General features: G+C 35.3%; 2 protein-coding genes and 1 non-coding gene across 3 annotated transcripts in view; all 3 read left to right on the top strand.

Moving 5' to 3' along the window:
* The window catches only part of LOC18033348 (putative wall-associated receptor kinase-like 16), an 8391-nt gene extending 3989 nt beyond the window's left edge, over positions 1 to 4402 (top strand). Inside the window, exon 3 of the mRNA XM_024188454.1 lies at positions 3201 to 4402. Coding sequence (XP_024044222.1) covers positions 3201 to 4402 — 1202 coding nt within the window. The remainder of the gene's footprint in view (positions 1 to 3200) is intronic.
* A 5036-nt stretch (positions 4403 to 9438) lies between these two features.
* LOC18033539 (wall-associated receptor kinase-like 1) lies at positions 9439 to 20918 on the top strand. Its single transcript, XM_024188466.1, is given in 6 exon segments — positions 9439 to 9572; positions 12936 to 13609; positions 18764 to 18867; positions 18869 to 18905; positions 19445 to 19591; positions 19705 to 20918. Coding segments are annotated over 6 exon segments (2310 nt in total).
* On the top strand, positions 14498 to 14634 carry LOC112095518. Its single transcript, XR_002903895.1, has one exon. It is a non-coding gene; the product is annotated as a small nucleolar RNA Z247 (small nucleolar RNA).
* Positions 20919 to 24436: the final 3518 nt, after the last annotated feature.

Genomic DNA, 24436 nt, shown 5'->3' on the forward strand with positions numbered 1-24436 from the left:
CCATTTTTGTTCTTTGAAAGCTTCTTTAAAAGTTGTAGGATCACATTCTGAAAACAAGGCAAAGTGTATGAGTGGATTCTCAAGAGTGTTAAATCCTGTTACCTCATAATCTGACATCCATGCAGGCCTTCTTCTATCACGTTGAGAACGTGAATCTGTAGCTTCAACTTGGTCATCAAGTTCATTTGTTGCTGGTGGAGTTTCTGCTGAGACTCTATTTTGCGGCAGGTCAGGAGCAGAGACTGTTGAAGGCTGAAGTTGCTGTGAATTTTCTTCAATTTCACCATCGAAATCTGCTGGAATTTGCTGCCCAACAGAACTGCATCTCCACATCCATGTCTTCTCTTCATCAAAAATGACATCACGACTAATGACAATTTTCTTGATGATGGGATCATATAATTTGTAGGCCTTTGAATGATCACTAACACCAAGAAAAATGCACTTTACACCTTTGTCATCTAATTTTCTTCTTTTCTCATCTGGTACGTGGACATATGCTATACATCCAAATACCCGAAAGTGATCTACTGCCGGCTTACATCCACTCCATGCTTCTTCAGGAGTTATATTTTGAACAGCTATTGTGGGGCTTCTGTTCAAAATATAAACACTCCAAACAACTGCTTCAGGCCAAAAACTTTTGGAAAGACCACTCCTCTGCAGAAGGCTTCGTACCATATTAAGAATTGTACGATTTTTCCTCTCGCATACACCATTTTGCTGAGGTGTGTAGGCTGCTGTCAATTGTCTTCTAATTCCATGATTTTCACAGAAGCTTCCAAATTCTTGAGAGTTGAACTCTCCACCACGATCAGTACGCAATATTTTAATTTGGCTGTCAGCTTCTCTTTCAACTAGTGCTTTAAACATTTGAAAGGCTGTGAAAGCTTCCGATTTTTCTTGCAAGAAATAAACCCAGGTTTTTCGACTAAAATCATCAATAAATGAGATAAAATATCGTTTACCTCCATTTGATGTTGGCTTGATTGGCCCACATAAGTCAGAATGCACTAGCTCCAGCACTTTCTTTGCCCTCCGAGATTTTCCTTTTGGGAAATTATCTCGATGTTGCTTACTGACAATACACTCTTCGCAAAGCTGTGAAGGTTGCTCAAATTGTGGAAGGCCTACCACCATATTTTTCTGCTGCAAGGTCTTCAATCCACCAAAACTAAGATGCCCGTAACGAAAGTGCCATAACCATGCTGTATCTTTGAAATTTGCAGCAAAACATGAGTGTGCAGTATGGTGAAGATACAATGGGAACATTCTGTTTGCCGTCATTTTCACTTGAGCAATTAAGCCCAATTTTTCATCGTGGATTCGGCAAACTCCTTCCTTGATAAAGATCTCATACCCCTTTTCTTGTAACTGGCCAACACTGAGAAGGTTAGTTTTCAGTTCAGGAACGAATAGAACATTTGAGATAGAATGAGAACTTTCCTTGGTTTGGATTGCAACCCTTCCTTTCCCCATGACAGAAACTGTGGAGTCATCACCAAATTTTACAGTATTCCGAAAAGTCTCATCCAAGTCAGAAAAAACAGATTTATCCCCACACATATGATTGCTGCAACCGGTATCTAAGTACCATAGATTTTGGTGACTTTCCTCCTTTGTATGACATGCCATAAGAAGGGAAATTTCTTCTTCCTTCTTTTCTGCAAAGTTAGATTTCTCGCCACGATTCTTATTTAAATTAGTACGGCACTCGGAGCGGTAATGACCGTACTTCTGACAACGGAAGCATTTAACATTCGATTTGTCTTTAGACTTTGGTTTATGTCCTGTCGAATTCTGACCATCATAATCCTTTCCTTTTCCTTGACAATCATCAACCTTTTCTTCTGATCTGTTCTGCCCATTCTTGCCTTTCCAACCTCCTTTACCCCCTCCAGTTGGTTTGAGATTTGCTGCTGCCTGTAATGCCTGTTCTTCCTTATCCTGTCGGATTACTTTCTGCTCATGGACTAGCAAAGTGCTTTCCAATTCATCAATCGAAAGTGTGTCAATATCCCTTGATTCCTCAATCGCACAAACAATATAGTTAAATTTTGCCGTTAAAGATCTAAGAATCTTCTCAATTATGATAACATCCTCGAGCTGCTCGCCATGAATTCGTCTCTTATTTGCGATTGCCATTGTCCTTGCAAAGTATGCTGAGACCGACTCTCCCATCTTCATTCGTAGAGATTCAAATTCAGCTCGAAGTGTCTGGAGGTGTACCCGCTTCGCCCTTGCTGTCCCTTGATACTTCTTTTTCAAGGAATCCCAAATTTGTTTGGAGGAGTCTTTGTTAAGAATTGTTTCCAAGATTGAGCGATCAATAGCTTGGAACAAGTAATTCTTTGCCTTGAGATCCTTTAATCGTTGCCCTTCAAGCTCTATTTTCTGAGCATCCGTCAAAACAACACCGGCTGGTGGTTCAGTTATTCCAGTTGAAACAACTTGCCAATACTCCTTGGACCTTAAGAAATTCTCCATCAACATGCTCCAATGGTCATAGTGACCATCAAAGCGGGGAATTGCAGGTTGAACAAAATTCTCAGAAGCCATGAATTTCTGCTGCTGCAACACGAGTGAAACAAGCCAAGTAAGCTGCTGTTACTAACTCTGTCAATCCCACTCTTCTAATTCAAGCTCTGATACCACTGTTATAAGTGAATATGAAATAGTTCACTCAAAGCAAGGATAAATGGATGAAAGTACTACACATTTTATTCACAATGAGGTTGCCTTTTATAGGCGTTACATGAACAAACTTAACGAAATAATAGCAGCCATTATTCAGTAAATATTGCAGCCACTTTCCAGTAACTCTAGCCTAAAGACTAGGTAAACTCAATCTTGCAAATAACATTACCAACAAACTTCCTAAAGACTAGGACCATAAAAGCAACTTATTGACACAAGGAAATTCCAACATGTATAATATAAAAAGGAGTTTGTGTGTCTATTTTAAAATTAATGGATATGTGTACATTTACATATACTCTAACCAGAATTTATAATCTTACTTGTTCAAAATTTTAAAAATGTACACATTAATTTTAAAATTTATAGACTCTAACTAGAATTTATAATCTTACTATTTTACAATTGTACACATTAATTTTAGGCTATATTCATAGTAGTTCGATATGATAATTAAATAATCTCAAGGATATGGTAGTAATCCTTGTCCCCAAGTGCTGCAGGTTGCAGTGGTGGGCTTGTACTATTGTTCCTACTCATTGGAATATGGTGGCTGTACAAGTTTGTAAAAAGGAAGAGGCAAATCAAGCTCAAGCAAAAATTCTTTAAAAGAAATGGTGGTTTAATTTTGCAACAAGAGTTGTCCGTAAGTGAAGGAAATATTGAGAAAACAAAACTGTTTACTTCAAATGATTTGGAAAAGGCCACTGATAACTATAATACCAATCGAATCCTTGGCCAAGGAGGCCAAGGCACTGTGTACAAAGGAATGTTGACAAATGGTAGAATCGTGGCTGTTAAAAAATCCAAATTAGTGGATGAAAGTAATGTTGAGCAATTTATAAATGAGGTGGTAATTTTATCTCAACTTAACCATAGAAATGTTGTTAAGTTATTGGGATGTTGCTTAGAAACAGAAGTTCCTCTTTTAGTCTATGAATTTATTCCGAATGGAACTCTCTATCAGTACTTACATGATCCAATAGAGGAGTTCCCACTCACATGGGAAATGCGTTTACGCATTGCTGTTGAAGTTTCAGGTGCTCTATCCTATTTGCATTCGGCTGCTTCTATCCCAATTTATCATCGAGACATTAAGTCTGCAAACATTCTTTTGGATGATAAATTTCGAGCCAAAGTTTCAGATTTTGGAGCTTCTAGATCTATTACGGTTGATCAAACTCACTTGACCACTCAAGTACAAGGAACTTTTGGATATCTAGATCCAGAGTATTTTCGGTCAAGTCAATTTACAGAGAAAAGTGACGTTTACAGTTTTGGAGTAGTTCTTGTTGAGCTTTTAACTGGACAGAAGCCTATTCGTTCTACTGACGGTGAAGAAGATAAAAGTTTAGCAGGATATTTTCTCCAAGCAATGAAAGAGAACCGTTTGTTTGAAGTATTTGATGCGCGATTTCTTAAGGAAGCTAAGGAAGAAGAAATTGTTACTGTTGCTGTGCTTGCTAAAAAATGCTTGAACTTGAATGGGAAGAAGAGACCTACAATGAAAGAAGTAGCATTGGAATTAGGGGGGATTAGAGCATCAACCGGAGCTTCCGTTTTGCAGAATAGCCGTGAAGAGATTGATTTTGTGGGTGGTAACGATACTAGACATTCTGAAACTAGTTCATCTCCGACTTGGTCAATTTCAAATAGTGTTGCTTTTTCTGTAGATGTAGATCCTTTAATTTCAAACCAGTCATGATAAAAGAGTAGAGTTTTCTTCTATATCTATGTATTATGTAGTATTTTCTTTCATAAATAAATAAAGAAATTGTGGACTTTTGCAATATGCTTTCTGTGCCGTTAAATTTTTTCACTTCAAAACAAAGCATATAGATTTTGGTGTTCATTTTGTAAGTAGTAAATGGAGAAATAAAATTAAGGTACATATATTCCAACAAAGCATGCATCAGGTAGCAAACACATTTAACAAGTCTCCAGAAATTGAATGATTCAAAGATCTCTGAGGCAATCTTGTATGTAATCGCACCAAGGATCCTGTGCAGCTGCGCATGAGGTTGAGGAGGCGAAAATAAAGAAACAGAGGACCCTGCATTAGTAATTAGAAGCAGGCAGAGTTTTACATCCCAGAATCTGAGAATTCTGAGATTTTTATTATTCGATGTTTTTGTTTATTAAATTTAAATTAGGATTAAAAAAGAAAGATTGTTAAGAATGTTCTAAGACTGTTTGAAAGTAGAAAAAATTTATTATTAAACTTTTTATATGAATTTCTACGAGGAATTCATTGCCAGTTCACAGAAGCTTAGTAATAAAAAATCAGGAATTGATTGGTAATTAAATAATTGTTAAGTTGAACATGAATCTTGAAAACTTGATAACTTCAATCTCTTGAATTCTGTGTTAATTTACTAGCTTTAATTTTAATTGCATTTTTAGTTTAAATCTTTTCTAACTAGGGTGGAGTTTTAATTAATTTAGATTAGATTTAGCTCTCCTAAAAATTGACAGTTCCTTTGGATTTGACCTTATTATTCCTAGCTTGTACTTCAATAGACTCGTGAGCTTGCAAGTACATTAAAATTTGCAAAACAAACTCTCTATCAATACACATATAACCAAATTAAGGAGTTCTTAATTGCATGGGAATTGCTTTTATGCATTATTATAGAATTTCCAGGTGCTCTATTCTATTGGCATTCAGCTGCTTCCATCTCTATCTATCATCGAGACATAAAGTCTACGAACATACTTTTGGACAATAAATATCAAGCCAAAATTTCAGATTTTAGAACTTCAAGATCTGTTATGGTTGATCAAACTCATTTTACCACAAAAGTAAAAAGAACTTTTGAATATGTAGATCTAAGAGTATTTTCAGTCAAGTCAATTTACTAAAAAAAATGATGTAAATAGTTTTTGAGTAGTTCTTATTGAGATTAACTAGACAAAAACATTTTTGTGCAATCAACACTAATAAAGATAGAAGTTTAGTGGGATATTTTCTCCAAGCAATGAAGGAGAACCGTTGATTTTAGAGGTGGCAAAAATACCCGCCCGGTCCGGATCCGGACCGTACCCGGGTGTTGCGGGTCGGGTAATACCCGGCCCGGGTATGAAGCCGGGTCGGTCTTGGGCATCACTTGATAAACCCGGAACCCGGATTTTATTTAAAAAAAATTATAAAATATATATTATTTTAAATATTTTATATTTATTTGACTTATTTATTATACATATATAAAGTTTTAAACACTTAAAGTTTATATTTTCATGTCAAATTTTATTGAAATAAATTTAAAACTTATAAAATTACCAAAAAATAAAAAATATATACACATAAAATATTAAAAAATATAAAATCCGGGTACCCGGATTAAAACCCGGCCCGGACCCGGACCCGGCCCGGGGTTTTGCCATCTCTAGTTGATTTGAAGTCCTAGATGCTCAAGTTTTTAAGGAAGCTGAGAAAGCTATAAGAAGCAAGGCTTTTTGAGGCTGAAACAAAAATCCCTGCAAATAAAACAATTTCGGCTACAAATACCATTTTACGGCTAAATTTTTTTCATTTGTGGCTGAATACTGATGGCTGCAATAAGTGGCCTCGCCAAGACTAGTGCATTTTTTCAAAGCATTGTGTGATGTCAAAGCATCATCTCTAAAATACATAGGAGACTAGTACATTATTTCAAAGTATCAAGCTAAAATGAACACTATTCTGTTAAGTACATAACTCAAAATCTCAAATCACACCACCACGATAATTGCCACCGCATAACAACACTAGCAACATAAATCCGATCAATTAAAGAGCTTCATTAGAAGAGTTGTAAAGCAGAAACTCACGTACACTTCCGCCGTGACCTTCCTTGCATCCAACAAATCAACTTTGTTACCATCAGGTGCCATAACCATATTTGTATTGCCTATTACAAAGAGGAACAAAAATACATAGAAGTACGAAATTAGTTGCAGGATGCTAGTAAATTATACACAAATAAAACAAATGATTATCACTTCCATCACGTCGTTACTTTTTAAGTATGAATGTATGAAGTACAACACCAGCATGCATATAAGAATGTAGCATGTCATTGCATCACACAAATGCCACTTGCAGTTGCACACCAACTGATAAGCATACAAATAACGAATTAATATTAGTGACACTAATATAAGTAGTGTTAAGCTTCAGTCCCTCCATATGCACAATGATCAAGAGCCCAAGGTTATCAAAATTAGTTCAACTAACCAAACCCACCATTACAAGATATGCAAAGAAATCCCACATAACAAGCTCATCAAAATTAGCTCAGCTAATAAATGTGTTTAAAACCTTTATTAGTGGAGGATGAATCCAATGCTTATAATCTGAAAAACCTTTGGCATCCATATCCAGTTTCATTTACTATGCTGATAGTCACTCACAATTTCACAAGAGGAAAAGATAAACCATGTTTACTAGTAGTGGCGTTGATAATGCTAATTAATTACCAGTACTATTTCTACAATGAGCTATTTTGAATTCCAGAACTCTAATTTCTCCAGTTACCTGAGTCAAATTTCTTCCTCTTTACGTCCAAAGCGGAATCCTAGATTCTATTGCCAGAACACTACTAGAAATCATTGGAAAACTTCATCAGCCTTGTAATAAGATCCTAAGCCTTCTCTGAGTGACAGCGCACAAATTTTTTTCAGTTCAGTATTATTCAACAGTATCAGAGGAAATCCAGAGACTTCCGAAATCACCAAATCTCACAAAAAGTCCTTGTTCTTGGACTAATGCAATGGCGTTTCCTCTGTATGGTTGGAGCATTGGTTTTTTATTTAAAAGAAATAATAAAGAAAAAACATGTCGTTACCAGTACCACCAACTCAATTTACACTAAAAAAAGAAATTAATCGACAGAAACTCACTTCCGGCTCTTGGTTCATTCCATCTTTGCTAGCTTGTGCTTCTACCAGGTGAATCCAACATGCAATTGGAAAAAATAATGAAATTAAAAATGACAATAACACAAAAAGCTTGGGATTCCCTCCACCAAAATATTGCTTGAAAATAAAATAAGTGAAAAGTCTAGGATCTCCAGTGAAAATCTCAACTCTCAAGATGAGACCAGATAATAATATAATGCTAGAGAGATAATGTGAAAGGGTAAATTTCCGTAGCCATAGAAGCAAATTATGCAAACCATAATTATCCAACTAGCCAATATGAATTCTTTCCACTCACCTGTTAAAAACAGAGCAAGATAAAGCTTAATTAAATGTCAAAAGAAGTGAATCTTTTCAATAATGTGAATGTAAATAAACAATAAGGTAAAGAATTATGATTTTTCCGAATGCTTGGGTAAACAATCATATCCGAGAAAAACTTTACAGAAATACGATCAGTCAAGACATGATTAACAGACATAAAACCCCTTACTAATTTTTACCTCATTGATTTTTAATGCAACCGACGATGAGATGATACAACAAGTTGTCATTCACATATTGCTTATTCATCAATCTTTTCACCTTCAACTTTCGAAGCAACAATCCAAATTTTAATTCAATTTGTCGCCTATAGAAGAGACTACGATTGTTGCTACACTCGTAAAAAGATGCTTGAATTTGAATGGGAAGAGGAGACATACAATAAAAGAAGTGGCGTTTGAATGGGGGGTGTTGTTTGTGAAAGCAAATCCAGAAAACCAAAACAGCAGAAGACTTTGCGTTTAGAAGCTGGAAACACTTAAACTCAAACGGCACAGGATCCTGCGTTTTGATGTGTACAAGAATTACACTTCTGAACGACGCATGGAGTTGTCGTTTAGATTTAAGTGATGCACGCATATGTCACGTGCTTGAGCTCAGCTTGCAAAGTTCGTTATTTGTCGTGAGAAGCACGAGGAACTCACGTGAGGTGCTGGAGATTTTCTGGGTTCGTTAACTGAAGCTGTTATGGAACAGCTGAGGTGGAAGCAATTGGTTGGAGAGCGGAGAGAGCTGAAGAGAGAGAAGGAAGCTGTTTATATAAAGCTAGTTGTGACCCTTCTTGGATAATCCAAGCATTACTCTGTAATTCATCTCAAGGAAATCAATAAAGCTGCGTTATTTCCCTCTCATGGATGTAAGTTAGAGAAATCTAGCTGAACCACGTTAAGATTCTTTTGTTCTTTCGATTACGTTACTTCTGTTGATTCTTTAGTCATATTAGTTTAATCATCTAGTTCCAGAGTATCATCTTGGTCGTAACTTTTCAGTTAAGCATCTTGCTGCATCTTGTTCTTTTGGCTTGAGGTCTTGGGGCAGAGTCTTGGGTTGTTTTTATCAGTCTATAGCACCTGGGATTCTACAAGGGGGGGGATTAGAGTATCGATTGGAGCTTCCATTTTGTAGCAGAATTGTGAAGAGATTTATTTTGTGGATGGTGACATAAGGTGACATTATTTGGAAACAGGTTCATCCTCCACAGGGACGTCAATTCTAAACAATAGTGCTGCTTTTTCCATAGATGCAGGCCCTTTACTTTCAAACTAGTGGTTATTGAAAAGAGTTGTCTAGTACTTTTTATTATTTTCATTTCATAAATAGAGTTGTGTGACTTTTGCAATATATCGTACTGTTTTCATTGGACAATGCAATTGGGGTGAATGCTAATTAGGCCAGTCCCAAAATAGTCAATTGAGAAATAAAAGTAAAGGTAGATTCCAATAAATCATCAGGTGTTGCCACGAACCTGGCAATTGAAAGATTCATAGATCTTGGAGAATCAGGATTCTTATCCTAACAATGATATTGCAAATGAGGAGTGAAATTGAAGAAATAGAGGATTTGTCGTATAGAAGTCCTTATGCTTATCCATTGAGCCATCTAGAGTTTTCTGAATATGCTGAATCACCCATTGAGCCATCACATGCTGCTCTGTCAGTTGCCATGTCAATGCTTGCTACAGAGTGGGGTGATAATTGAAGTTCCAGCTGAGGCGACTCACAGTGGCATTTCATCGAGCAGCTAATTCAATTCATTGAACACCTGACTTGTTCTAATATGGTATGAAATATATAGGTGATACATATTCACTCGCGCGTTAAAATTATATACATATTCCCCCAGATTTATTGAAAGTCAAAGATCGGCATGCTTGAATCTCTGGTTTTGAAGTAATCTGCGATTACTTTTCTTCCCAAAACTCTACTTCCTTAGCATAAAAATTCTGCTTTTTGAATATTCAACTTTTTCCAAGAACGGGGCTAGACCCGAGTCAACTTTCCGGTAATTTCTTTGAACAGCAATGCTAACCCAGTCAGATAGACTCTTCAATTTCTCTCTGTTGCCAGTCCATTAAAACGCTCTAGGTTGTGACAACTATAACACAATCAACGGACAAAATGACCCATCCATTTTTGGTGAGTGTCTGTCGATTTGTACACGTGACATGATACTAGTTGACTGTTATATTGAGTTAAAATGAGCTTACTCGCATCCTTATTTGATTTGATTTAAGCGATGTTAAATTTATCTGTTATTAGTGTGGACTGATTTTTTTATTGGATTAAAAAAAAAAACGTAATCCGCAAAATGCTGAATTTGTCTAACATTCACATAATGCAGTCTTCAAGTAGTCAATTTTTTTCCCCTTTCAAGTTTGCATTGAGTACCTGTCCTCTTGCTTCTTCATACCAATAAAAATCAGAATTTTCGTGTACAAACTAGCTACACTTGGATAATTGATTATTTCCCTCCGTAAATCTCATTATGAAAACAGCAAACATATAATTTAAAAAATGGATTCTCTCTCATGGACACATCAGCTAAAGAGACACAAATAGCAAATTCTCCAAGAGCATTCTAGCTCTTTACAAAAATATTCCAAAGATTGTTTCTATTCAATTTTCCTTCATACCTTTGCAAGTGCCAAACAAACCGATACTTAAAGTTTTAACAATTTGAATATTTGAGCTCCACTCTCATTTCGAAAGAGAGAAGTCTACTTTTACTCAATTTTTTTTTTATAATAAGAAAGAAATTTTAACTCCCACAATACTTGTGTGAGGGCTCAAATCGCTACCCTCACAAGTCACAATTGTGTGAGGGGGCTTTACCACCCGGCCGAGTGGCTCATTCAGTCTTTTTCGAAAAGTTATAGAATGATAAACAAACTATTTAAAACACGATTGAATATGGGAATAACCAAGGAAAATTCTTTTAACTTTAAATCCTTGATTTCTTAATTAAAGTTGATGAATGAATTTATAGCTATAGCACTAATCTAATGGCCGTGATTCACCATCCTTCATGAAGGATAATATACATTTGTCTTATATAATTCCCTATGCTTATCCATTGAGCTATCTAGAGTTTTCTGAATATGTTGAATCACCCGTTGAGTCATGACATGTGCTGAGTCTGTTGCCATATCAACGCTTGATGGAGAGTGAGACGATATTGAAGTTCTAGCTGAGGCTACTCACATTCATCGAACAGCTAATTCAATTCATCGAACACTTGATTTGTTCTAATACGATATGATATATAGGTGACATATCACTCGCACGTTAAAATTATATACACATTCCCCAAACATGGACCCGGATTCATTTAAAGTAGAGGTTGGCATGCTTGAGTCTCTAGTTTAAGAAAGGTTTTGAAGTAATCTGCGATTAATTTTCTTCCCAAAACCTTTCGTAAGAACTTTTTGAATATTCAACTTTTCGTAAGCACTGAACCGAGTCAACTTTCTGACCCTGTCAGATAGACCCCTTGCCAATCGATTAACCGCTATAGGTTGTGACAACTATAACACAGTCAACGGACAAAATGATCCATCCATATTTGGTGTCTGTCGATTTCTGCATGCGACATGATTCTAGTTGACTGTTATATTGAGTTAAAAATGAACTTACCCACATCATTATTTGATTTGAATTTAATCGATCTTAAAATTATCTTTTATTAGTGTGGACTGATTCTTTTAGTGGATTAAAAAATACTTCATCTGCAAAATGGTGAATTTGTCTAACATTCACATAATGCAGTCCTCAAGTACTCAAAATTGTTTTGTTCCTTTCAAGTTTGCGTTGAGTACCTGTCCTCCTGCTTCTTCATACCAATAAAAATGGAAATTTTTGTGTACAAACTAGCTACACTTAGATAATTGATTGTCTAATATCATTATGAAAACAGCAAACATATAATTTAAAAAGAGGATTGTCTCTCATGGACACGTCAGCTTAAGAGAGACAAAAAGCGGATACTCCAGGAGCATTCTAGCTCTTTCCAAAAACATTGCAAAGATAGTTTCTATTCAATTTTCCTTCATTTTAATACCTTTGCAAGTGCCAAGCAGATGCTTAAAGTTTTAGGAATTTGAATACAAGAAGGACAATTTAGTCTTTTCCTCAAAGTTATAGAACTATAAACATACTATTTGACCAAATATTGAAAATTATGGAGGAGAAGAACCCGAAGACTTCTCCATATATGCAGTGGCGAAGTTAGCACTATTTTTTGGGATGGGCTAGATTTTTTTTAAAATTTAATTACTTCTCAAAAAAAAATATATACAAATTAAATTATTAAAATACACTAGACTAGCAAAAAACTAATAATAAAACTATAAAAATACAATGTAAATAAAAAAACATTATCGATGAAGTTTTCTTCAAAAAAAATTCATATAGTATTGTATTTGAATTATATTGTGTGCGATAATAATATATTAGAGAATTATTAATTATTTTATCAAAAAATTTGACAAAAGTATAAGCTAATAACTAATTCAAAAACAGTATGAGCATACGGGTGCAGCAGAGGCTAACCGTCAATCATGAGGTGGCAACTTGATGACTTGAACAGCTGAGTTTTGGGGAATTTAAACTTTGGATAATTAGATCAATTAGTTAGGGATTTGGGGTGAGTTTTTCAATTTAGAAAAAATAGATATTAACTATAATTATTCGTTATATTTTTATATTTTATTATAAGTTTTTTAAAAAGAGTAAATTTATAATAATAATTTTTTTTTTCAAGAAACTAACCCGGGCTTTAGCCTTCTTGATAGCTTCGCCCCTGATTCTATGCAAATTAAAAAATCAAGATTGGCCTGCAGGAAATTCTGTCTTGACTTGAAGAACTTTCCAGGGCGTGAGAAAAAAGAAATTAAAAGGAAGATGCAAAGAAATTAATAGAAGTATGCCAGTTTTTTTACGAGTTTAAATCTCCATTAGCTAACACTAATTGAAGAAATTGAAGAACAGTAAAGGTAGTGCACGCATATGAAACGTGAGAATGGTTGTTTTGGTGTTGTTGCAGATAATTTTGCTGCTCTGGCCAATCGAAGTGTCAACACAACGTTTTTGTCCAAGGGCATGTGGAAACGTCAGCATCAGCTACCCCTTTGGTATCGGAAAAGGGTGCTACTTCGACAAGAGTTTTGAAGTGATCTGCAATTACTCTTCTGGGAACTATCCCAAAGCTTATCTTCCTGGCATCAACAATCTGGAACTATTGGATGGTGTCTCCTACGAGGGTACTATCAGAGTCAACGTTCCTATAATTTCTTTGAAGAACTTAAGCAATGCTAGAGGCGTCAACCTCTCAGGCAGCCCCTTAACATTCTCAGCCAGATCCAATAGATTCACCGCCATAGGTTGTGACGACTATGACACGATTGATATTAACAATTCAACCGTTTCTGGCGGTTGCCTGGCTATTTCTACATGTGATCCTACTTCCAAGAGGGTCTGCTATGATTTCTTATGCGCCCTTGCTCCAAATATTACTCAGGTTTTCAACGCAGATTTATCATACTTTTATTCTCAAAATATTAGCCAGAAATGCAGGTCTGTTTAAGTGGTTGAAGAAAATTGGGTCGGCTCAAAATACCTGGAAAATCCTCGTGTTTTGAAACAACAAGCACGTGACATTCCTGCACTGTTGGGCTGGGGAGACGACAAAGGCAGTTATTTTGAAGAATTTAGTTCGTATCTGTTAAGGAAGCACACATCAGTAGCATAGACTGTAAAGCAGAGGATAGCAGCAGCTCCAGCTTACAATTAAGAGTTGATGACATGGCATGCCAGTTGGCACCTGGTGGTTATGTAATCACTTGTTCACGTGATAATTAGTTGAAGTTGTTATAGCTAGCTAGAATTAGTTTTGTAATTAGTTAACTAATTGAGCTGAGCATCAGTTGTGTATATAAGCAACTCTGTGTACAGTTTCATCAGTTAGTTTTTTAGATGAATAAAATCGTGTGAGCTAAAAGCTTTCAGTTCTTAAATTTTCTCAGCTTCCAAACATCATTTTTCAGATTTCTTACTTGGTATCAGAGCCACAATGGCATCTGTGAATCTTGCTTCTTCCTTAAATCAAGTTCATAATACCGCTGCACATTCAACAACCGTCAATTTCACTTTCAATACTCCCGTTAAGCTTGATCAATCAAACTATTTGATCTGGAGATCTCAAGTGCTTGCTTCAATGCGAGGAAATAGACTTGAGAAATTTATCGATGAGTCAATCATTCCACCTCCTTCTCATATTGCTTAGAGATATGATGATGAGCTTAGATCTGTGGAGAATCCAGAATTTGCAACCTGGAGAGCACAAGATCAAATACTTCTCGGTTGGCTTCTTTCATCCATGAGTGAAGGTATCATCAGTTTGGTGTTTAATCTTGAGACTTCATTGGAGGTATGGAAAGCTGTTGAAACTCAATTTGGATCTCAATCAAAGTCTAGGTTATTACATTTGAGAGATGAATTCCACTAGAAAGGATGATCTTAAAATGACTGAATACTTCATTAAAATGAAATCTATTGCTGATAACATGGCTGCAGCAGGAAGTGCATTAAGCAATGATGATTTGATTTTACATGTACTCTCTGGTCTAGGTCCTGATTATAATTCTGTTGCTACTTACATTACTGGACAAGTAGGAACTGGAAAAATGAATGTTAATGAGGCTTATGCTATGCTGTTAACTCAAGAGGCTAGGATTGATCAACAAACTCATATGCTTGCTAATATGGATGTTAAACACAATTTAGAAGCTAACTTTGCACAAAATAGAGGACCTAAGAGAGGAAACTTCTCAGGAGGAAAAGGTTTTGGTAGTCTTGGATATAATACAGGCTACATCAATGCTGGAAATTCTGGAAATAGTGGTTACAGAGGAAATTATGGATCATCTGGTTTTGCTGTTGGAAGTGCTGGAAATAATGGTTACAGAGGAAACTATGGAGGAGGAGGAGGAGGAAACTGGAATAATAATAATGATGTCAATAATGGCAAAACACCTGGAAATCCTAAATCTCAGTGGAATCCTTCTAAGCCTACATGTCAAGTTTGTCTCAAAATAGGTCACACAGCCAATGTATGCTGGAAGCTGGAAGAATTTATTGCTTCAGGAGCTTATAGACCACCTCCAAATAGGAATCCGAAATCTGCATATCTGGCAAACATGGAAGGATCATCTGATACAAATTGGTACCTTGACAGTGGTGCCACTCACCATCTCACAAATGACATGAACAATATGCAGATTTCTGAATCATTTACAGGTACATCTAAACTCATTATTGGTAATGATACTGGCTTGAATATTACACATATTGGAAAAGCTGTTCTAAGATTGCACAACTGCACTGATTCCACTGTGATTAAACTAAACAATATACTGTTAGTTCCACAAATAACCAAGAACCTTATAAGCATTTCTCAGCTAACCAAAGACAACAATATCACAGTTGAGTTTACTGACAAATCTTGTTTTGTGAAGGACAAGGTGAAGAATTTGATCATACTGCAGGGCAAGGCTGAAAAAGGCTTGTACAGATTGCTATTAGTGTCCTCAAATAAAACTTCTGCTCAGTCTTCCTTTTAAGGTCATGTTGCCAATATTGAGTCTTCTTTTCAGTCATTTGTTCCTTTGTCAATGCTATCAGCTGTCAATCTCAGTCAGTCAAATAATCACTGCTTGCAAAATGTGGCAGTAGAGTCTTGTATGAACTCTAAGTGTCTTTTAAGCACTTCTGTATTACATCAGAGGCTAGGTAATCCTAACTCTAAGATCTTAAACCATGTAATACAATCTTGTTCCTCTTTCAAACCTATCAATGGAAATAAAGATTTTGATTCATGTGATGCTTGTAAATTTGGGAAAATGCATAGATTACACTTTCCAGCAACTGAAACAAAAACAAAACAACCTTTAGCCATTTTACATATTGATTTATGGGGACCAGCTCCAGTGGTTTCCACACAAGGTTATAAATATTATGTGAGCTTTGTGGATGATTTTACCAGATTCACTTGGATATTTCCCCTGAAAACCAAAGATGAAACTCTTCATGTGTTCAAAATTTTCAAAGCTCAAGTTGAAAAACAATTAGAACAACCCATTAAATGTCTTCAATCTGACTGGGGAGGGGAATTCAGATCCTTTAGCAAATATCTTCAAGAAGAGGGGATAGAATTTAGACACTCTTGTCCTTATACACAACCAAAATAGTTTGGTAGAAAGGAAACACAGACACATCACTGAATCAAGTCTTACTCTTCTTGCACAAGCTAAATTACCTATCAAATTCTGGTGGGATTCCTTTCATACAGCAGCCTATCTCATTAACAGATTACCAACACCTATTCTAGCAATGAAAACTCCATATGAATCAATATTTCATCACCAACCAGACTATAACTTTCTAAGAACATTTGGATGTTCTTGTTTTCCTTTTCTCAGAGAATACAATAACCATAAATTTCATTTCCATACTTCAAAGTGTGTCTTCTTAGGATATAGTCCTTCACATAAGGGCTATAAGTGTCTACATTCATCAGGCAAAATTTATATTGCCAGTCATATATTGTTTGATGAAACCACTTTCCCTTACATTTCAGATCCAAATTTTTCTTCCTCTTCTAAACACACTTCCTCTGATTTTCAATATAATCTTTTTCAAAGGTTTACTCTGTCAGTTCCTAATAGCAATCCGAACAGTCTTGAAGCTACTGCAGTAGATCAATTCCCTGTCAATCATTCTTTGTCATCAAATACACCTCAATCTCAGTCACCCACAAATCAGACCTCTACATCTTTGCCTTCACCTGCACCCCAGTCACCAGCACCACAAATACCCTGCACAACACAAACATCTCAGCCTAAACCTTCTACTTCCACCCATCATATGATAACCAGAGCTAGAGCTGGTATTTTCAAACCAAAGACCTTTCTAACAACTCACAACAGCTTAGAACCATCCACTGTCCCTGAGGCATTATCAGATCCTAAATGGAAAGATGCAATGCAAACTGAGTATGATGCCCTTATTCACAACAACACTTGGACTCTTGTGCCAATGTCTTCAACATACAAGCTAGTTGGTTGTAAGTGGGTATTCAGAACAAAGTATAACACAGATGGAACTGTTAGCAAGTATAAAGCCAAATTGGTTGCAAAGGGATTTCACCAAACAGCAGGAGTAGATTATTCAGAAACTTTCAGTCCAGTGGTGAAGTCCTCAACAGTTAGAGTTATACTCAGCTTGGCAGTTATAAAAGGATGGAAAGTCAGACAAATTGATGTAAATAATGCATTCCTTAATGGAGATCTTTTTGAGGATGTATATATGACACAACCAGAAGGCTTTGTAACTAAGGAAGGGTACATCTGCAAACTCAATAAAGCTCTCTATGGTCTAAAACAAGCTCCACAAGCCTGGTATGAAAAATTGAAGGGTTGTCTAACTACTTGGCAATTTCTTAATTCAAAGGCTGATACATCTCTATTCATTAGACATGATACAAGGGGCTTAATCATAGTATTGATCTATGTGGATGATATTCTAGTCACTGGACCAGATTCTGCTTTACTAGAGGATTTTATTGTTAAACTCAGTCAGACCTTTGCCTTGAAAGATCTGGGATTAGTTGCTTACTTCCTAGGTGTTGAAGTTAATTACTTTGATGAAGGTATGCATCTATCTCAAACAAAGTATATTAAAGACTTGCTGAGTAAAGCATCTATGGAGAATTGCAAAGGGTCTGATACTCCTCTTAGTACTGGTTTGAAGCTAGAAAGAAATGTCAGAGGTCCTTTGGGTCAGGAGTTCGAAAATCCAACACAATACAGAAGCATAGTTGGAGGATTATAATATCTAATTCTCACCAGGCCTGATATAGCTTATTCAGTTCATAAGCTCAGTCAATACCTCAGTTCTCCTACTGTTCAGCACTGGTTAGCTTGCAAAAGAGTTCTTCGATATCTCCAGTCAACCATCACCTATGGTCTCTATCTTAGAAAGGAAGCAACTCTGGAAATTGGAATAACATGCTATACAGATGCTGACTGGGCTTGTGATCTTGACGACAGAAAATCAATTGGAGCCTATTGTATATACTTGGGTAACAATCTGATTTCATGGTCTTCCAAAAAGCAAGCAATTGTAGCAAAGTCAAGCACATAAAGTGAATACCGAGCCCTGTCAGCAGCATGCTCAGAAATTTCTTGGTTGCAGTCTTTATTTTCAGAACTTAATATTGCTAAGCTACCTACTCCAGTTCTTTGGTGTGATAACCAAAGTGCAGGGGAGCTAGCTCGCAACCCTGTGTTTCACTCAAAATCTAAGCACACAGAGTTGGATGTTCATTATGTTAGAGACAAAGTGCTTGGAAAAGAATTGGAGGTTAGATACATTCCCACTGAAGAACAAGTAGCTGATGTTCTGACTAAGCCCTTATCTTTTTCTAAATTCAGCTTCTTTAGATCCAAGCTCAATGTTGTCAGTAGACCTTTGAGCTTGAGAGGGGATGTTAAGGAAGCACACATCAGTAGCATAGACTATAAAGCAGAGGATAGCAGCAGCTCCAGCTTACAATTAAGAGTTGATGACATGGCATGCCAGCTGGCACCTAGTGGTTATGTAATCACTTGTTCACGTGATAATTAGTTGAAGTTGTTATAGCTAGCTAGAATTAGTTTTGTAATTAGTTAACTAATTGAGCTGAACATCAGTTGTGTATATAAGCAACTCTGTGTACAGTTTCATCAGTTAGTTTTTTAGATGAATAAAATCGTGTGAGCTAAAAGCTTTCAGTTCTTAAATTTTCTCAGCTTCCAAACATCCTTTTTCAGATTTCTTACTATATCCTACTATTTGTGGTGATGGGGAGAATGGATGTTCAATAAAATTAAGCTCTGGCTATATATGTCGTTGCGATCCAAGTTTTTTTCCGACTGGATGGACTCTGCTCAGGTACACATCGGTCTATTTCCTAAAAATTCTTAGGATTACATACAAATGAGTGAAAACACACACACACACACACAAACACACACACACACACACACACACACACACACACACACATATATATATATATATATATAATTCTTCTCCGGTGTCTTTTACAATGCAGTAAACGAGCTTTTTCACATATTTACAGTGCTCTAAAATTATGCGTCTTTGTGCAAATATCAGCACCTAAGAATTTATATATATAATTAATATATAAAAACTTTTGTTGTGGGATCCCGTTAATTAATTAAATTGCTGAATCCTGCAACAAGGACGTTGCTTCTTTGTAAATTTTTTACACAAAGTGGGCACAGTGGGATCCAGGCGTCTTTGTTTAATTTTTCACATTCTAAAATCATTGTGCGTGTATGTATATTCTCTCTTTCTGTAACGCTCTACACTCAAAAATTTCAAAATGTAAAAAAAAAAAAAAGAACTAATAATTAAATGCCGTGATTTACTTATTATTTTTTCTTCCCGGTTTTCACCTTTTGTAGGTACCTTGGTCTGTATAAGTGGCAATAACTGCTCCAAATGTCCTTACGGTTATTCCAGGTCCCCAAGAAACTCAACTTATTGTTACCGCAACACTGGTTATCATCCATATTTCACCAAAAAAGCTCTGGTCAAGTACATTATTATAGGTATGCATTTACATTTTTGTCCTGTATCCTGTATCCACAGTAATGTTTTCTAACCAATGAAATATATGCTTTCGTCCAAGAAAAATATTAAAATGATACACACATTTTATTAGGCTGCAGTGGTGGGCTTGGACTTCTGTTTCTACTCGTTGGAATATGGCGGCTGTACAAGTTCGTAAAAAGAAGAAGGGAAATCAAGCTCAAACAAAAGTTCTTCAAAAGAAATGGTGGTTTGTTACTGCAACAAGAGCTGTCTTCAAACGAAAGTAACATTGAGAAAACAAAATTGTTTACTTCAAAAGATCTAGAAAAGGCCACTGACAACTACAATGCCAATCGGATTCTGGGTCAAGGAGGCCAAGGGACTGTATACAAAGGAATGTTGACAGATGGTAGAATCGTGGCAGTCAAAAAATCCAAATTAGTGGATGAGACTAATGTTGAGCGGTTCATCAATGAAGTGGTAGTTTTATCTCAAATCAATCATAGAAATATTGTTAAGTTACTGGGATGTTGTTTGGAGACAGAAGTTCCTCTGTTGGTCTATGAATTTATTCCAAATGGTACTCTCTACCAATACATACATAACCAAATTGAGGAGTTTCCAATCAAATGGGAATTGCTTTCACGCATTGCTGTAGAAGTTTCAGGTGCTCTTTTCTATTTGCATTCAGCTGCTTCCATCCCTATTTATCATCGAGATATCAAGTCTGCAAACATACTTTTGGATGATAAATATCGAGCCAAAATTTCAGATTTTGGAACTTCAAGATCTGTTATGGTTGATCAAACTCATTTGACCACAAAAGTTCAAGGAACTTTTGGATACGTAGATCCAGAGTATTTTCAGTCAGGTCAATTTACTGAAAAAAGTGATGTTTATAGTTTTGGAGTAGTTCTTGTTGAGATTTTAACTGGACAGAAACCTATTCGCGCAATCAACACTAATGAAGATAGAAGTTTAGTGGGATATTTTCTCCAAGCAATTAACGAGAACCGTTTGTTTGAAGTCCTTGATGCTCGAGTTCTTAAGGAAGCTAAGAAAGAAGAGATTATGACTGTTGCTACTCTTGCAAAAAGATGCTTGAACTTGAATGGGAAGATGAGACCTACGATGAAAGAAGTGACATTTGAATTAGGGGGGATAAAAACATCAATTGGAGCTTCAATTTTGCAGCAGAATTGCGAAGAGATTGATTTTGTTGATGGTGACATAAGTGGACATTCTTTAGAAACTGGTTCATCTTCTATAGGAATGTCAATTTTAAACAGTAGTTCTGCTTTTTCTATAGATGCACACCCTTTACTTTCAAACAAGTGGGGATGAAAGAAACTGGTTGTATTGTACTTACTATATATTTTCATTTCATAAATAAAAGTGAGATTTTTGCAATATGTCCTATTGTTTATTTTGAACAACGCAATTGGGATCAATGATAATTAGGCCAGTCCCAAGTAGCCAATACAGAAAGAAATGTAAAGGTAGATCCAATAAATCATCAGGTCAGGTGGTGCCAATAACCTGGCAATTGAAAGATTCCAATATCTTGAGAAAACAAGATTCTTATCCTAGCAAGGATACTGCAATTGAGAGGCGAAATTGAAGAAACAGAGGACCTGCAGTACAACTTAGAAGCGGTCACAGTTTGACATTTCAGAAGCAGAGCAGCACACGAGGAAAAGGAACTGGTGACAGAGATTCCTGCATGCAAGTCAATGACGCACAGCTTGTGTCCTGTCCATCCAACGATTGAGTACGGGATTGAGGAAACATCTTTTAACATTAATGTCTTAATTAATAAATTAGAGTTGATGAATACATGTACAGCTATACCGCTAATCTAATAGTCATGATTCAAACATTTGTCTTGCACAATTCCTTAATGCATATCCATTTGGCTATCTAGAGCTTTCATGAGTATTCCACGTTTTGAACATACATAGATTATTAATTATTAATGGAGTATCAAGTATCTAATATCTTTTCGCATCCAGTTTCTTTTCTAGACGCTTGAACAAAATCAACCACAAGAATTTTAATTAATTACAGAAAGCATGACAGTGACATATAATCAGCCGCACAAATGAAGATTTTTTTATGGATCCGCCTAAGTTACAGCCCTTGTAACTTACGGCTCTTTTGTCTTTTCTTGCTTTGTTATTGTAAATTTCACTGAAGCCTTTACACTCTGTTTTATTTCATTGAAATCTTTAAAGTATCAAATTTGGCCCCTATAATTTTTAAATTCCGAAAATATCCTCTATTTAATTAAAAAATATAATAATTATTAAATGGATTATTATTATAATTATAATTATAATTTTTAAATGGATTATTATTATTATTAACAACAATAAAAGATATTATAATTAATTAATATATTAACAATAATTTTTAGTTAAATTGTTAATAAAAATTATTAACAATAATTATTATTAATAATTAATTTTTGAATAATAATAATAATCACAATAACTAAAATACAAAATAATAATTATGATAAAAATTAATTAATAATTTTATAATAATTTGTTACAGTTTAACTCACTAAGGCCCTGTTTGGGATTGCTTTTGGGAGGGTTAAAAGTAATTTTAAAAATCTAAAAGTTAATTTTGGTGTTTGGTAAAAAAAATCAAAATCACTTTTGCCAGAATCAGCTCCTCCTACAGCTGATTTTGAAAAACAGGGAAGGAGTAACTTTTAGATTCTGATTTTGAGAATCAATTTTATCCTTTAATATAATTTCATAAATATCCTTACAATTATTACTTAAACCCGAAATTATCCTTATTTAAATTGAAAATAAAATTAATATTTTAATAATTTTTTATTATAATTAACGCACACCTTTCGTTTACCCTATTTCTTCATATTTTGTGTTCTATCAAAACTTCTCTCGTGCAAGTAAATTTATTTTCTTACAGCATTTTTATATGTATAAGTAAATTTCATCCTATATTATGTATATTTTAGTCATTTATTTTCTTACAGCAGTTTAATAATAAGATTTACCAAACACCCATAACTGCTTTCAAAATTTACAGTACTTTTGAAAATAAAATTTACCAAACACTTAACTAATTCTCTTCACAGCTGATTATTTCTACAGCACAGCTAACAGTAATTATTTTAAAAGCTGCAGCATTACCAAACTGGCCCTAAGATTTTGATTCTAAGACAAAATAAACACATCAAGGGCAATACAATTCATTCTAACTTTGATTCTTACAGTTCATATAAATAATTTATTTTGATTTCAATTCTTCATTTCGATTCTATCTATTCTTATTCTAACTCATTCTAATTTCAGTTAATTTCGATTCCTATTTAGTGAACGCACTATAAAATTGTAAACATTTCATTTTTTCCCCATTTCTTATTCCCCTCTCTCACTCTCTCTCTATGTAATGAGTCTTATGGTGGCTTTAATTGTTGATAAAGGTTGCTGAAGAGAAATTGATTGTGGAGAGGGATGGATTCAAAGGGATTTTTTTTTATTTTATTAATCCTTTTATCATGAAAGTAGTATTTATGATGAGATGATATTATAAAGAAGATGAATGGTAATATCCTTAAAAAAAATTTTGATGATGAGTGATGGAAGATGAGATGCCGTAATTTTTAAGAGAGAAAAGCACTTTTTTTATTACTAATTTAAGTATATTTTTGTCTTTTTATTAATATTAGTGTGTTATGATAACTAATGTTTCGTGGTTGCAAACAAAAATTCTTTTGACACTTACAAAAAAAATAATAAATAAAAAAGAATATAAAGAGATAAATTAAATTTTCATAATATAGGTAAGCATAAAGTTTCATAATACTTAAAAAAAATATATATAAATAAAACAGAGTAGTACAAGGGTTCAATGAAATTTTACAATAACAAAATAAGAAAAGACAAAAGAGCCGTAAGTTACAACAGTTGTAACTTAGACGGATCCTTTTTTTTTATATGCAGTTGTGCCCGTCATTTCAGCCGAGCTTGGTGACCCGCCGTATGAAAAGACAAATGAAGATTTTACGTAAGGCTTTGCGTAATCATATGCGGATCCGGATGACGTTGCCTGTGAATAAGTCATCTTAGTGACGTCTAGGGATGGCAAAATCCGGGTCCAGGTCCGGGTTTAGCCTTTCCGAATCCGGACCCGGATACTATTTTCTTTTCCCGGACCCGGATTTTAACCCGGATTTTTTCACCCGGGTCCGGGTCCGGGTTCAACCCGGAAAAATCCGGGTTTCCGAATTCCAGGTTTTGAACCCGGATCAATGAATCAATATTAATTTCTAAAATTCTAAAAATAAAAAATTAATACATTTCTAAACAATAACACATTTAGATTAATCAATAAAATTAATTAAAAAAATAATATTAAAATTAAATATCCGGGTTCGGGTTCTGGATGTCCGGGTTAACCTAAACCCGGACTCGGACCCGGATATATCCGGGTTATTAAAATTTATTCCGGACCCGGATTTTTTTATATTCCGGTGCGGGTTCAACCCGGCCTGGATTATCCGGGTTCGTCCGGGTCCAGGCCGGGTCCGGGTTATTTTGCCATCCCTAGTGACGTCATCGTAAGAAATTAAGTTGGAGTGTTGAGCACTATCAGGCAGGCCAGAGGGTCTACAATTCAAGATACTTACCCACTTGAATCATATCAGACAACTATCAATTAGGTAAAAAACAATTGTAAAATTTATGTATATTCAATTCATATGGGAACTATCATTTCTTCAGCGAAATTTTCGATGTTATCATCTAATGTGACGTATCAAAGTGATATAAGTAAGAAAGAAAATTGCCGACCCAGAAAGAAAGACAATTGTTTTAAAATTTTGT

The sequence above is a fragment of the Citrus clementina genome, unplaced genomic scaffold (assembly GCF_000493195.1).
Source record: "Citrus clementina cultivar Clemenules unplaced genomic scaffold, Citrus_clementina_v1.0 scaffold_9, whole genome shotgun sequence".
NCBI lineage: Eukaryota > Viridiplantae > Streptophyta > Magnoliopsida > Sapindales > Rutaceae > Citrus > Citrus x clementina.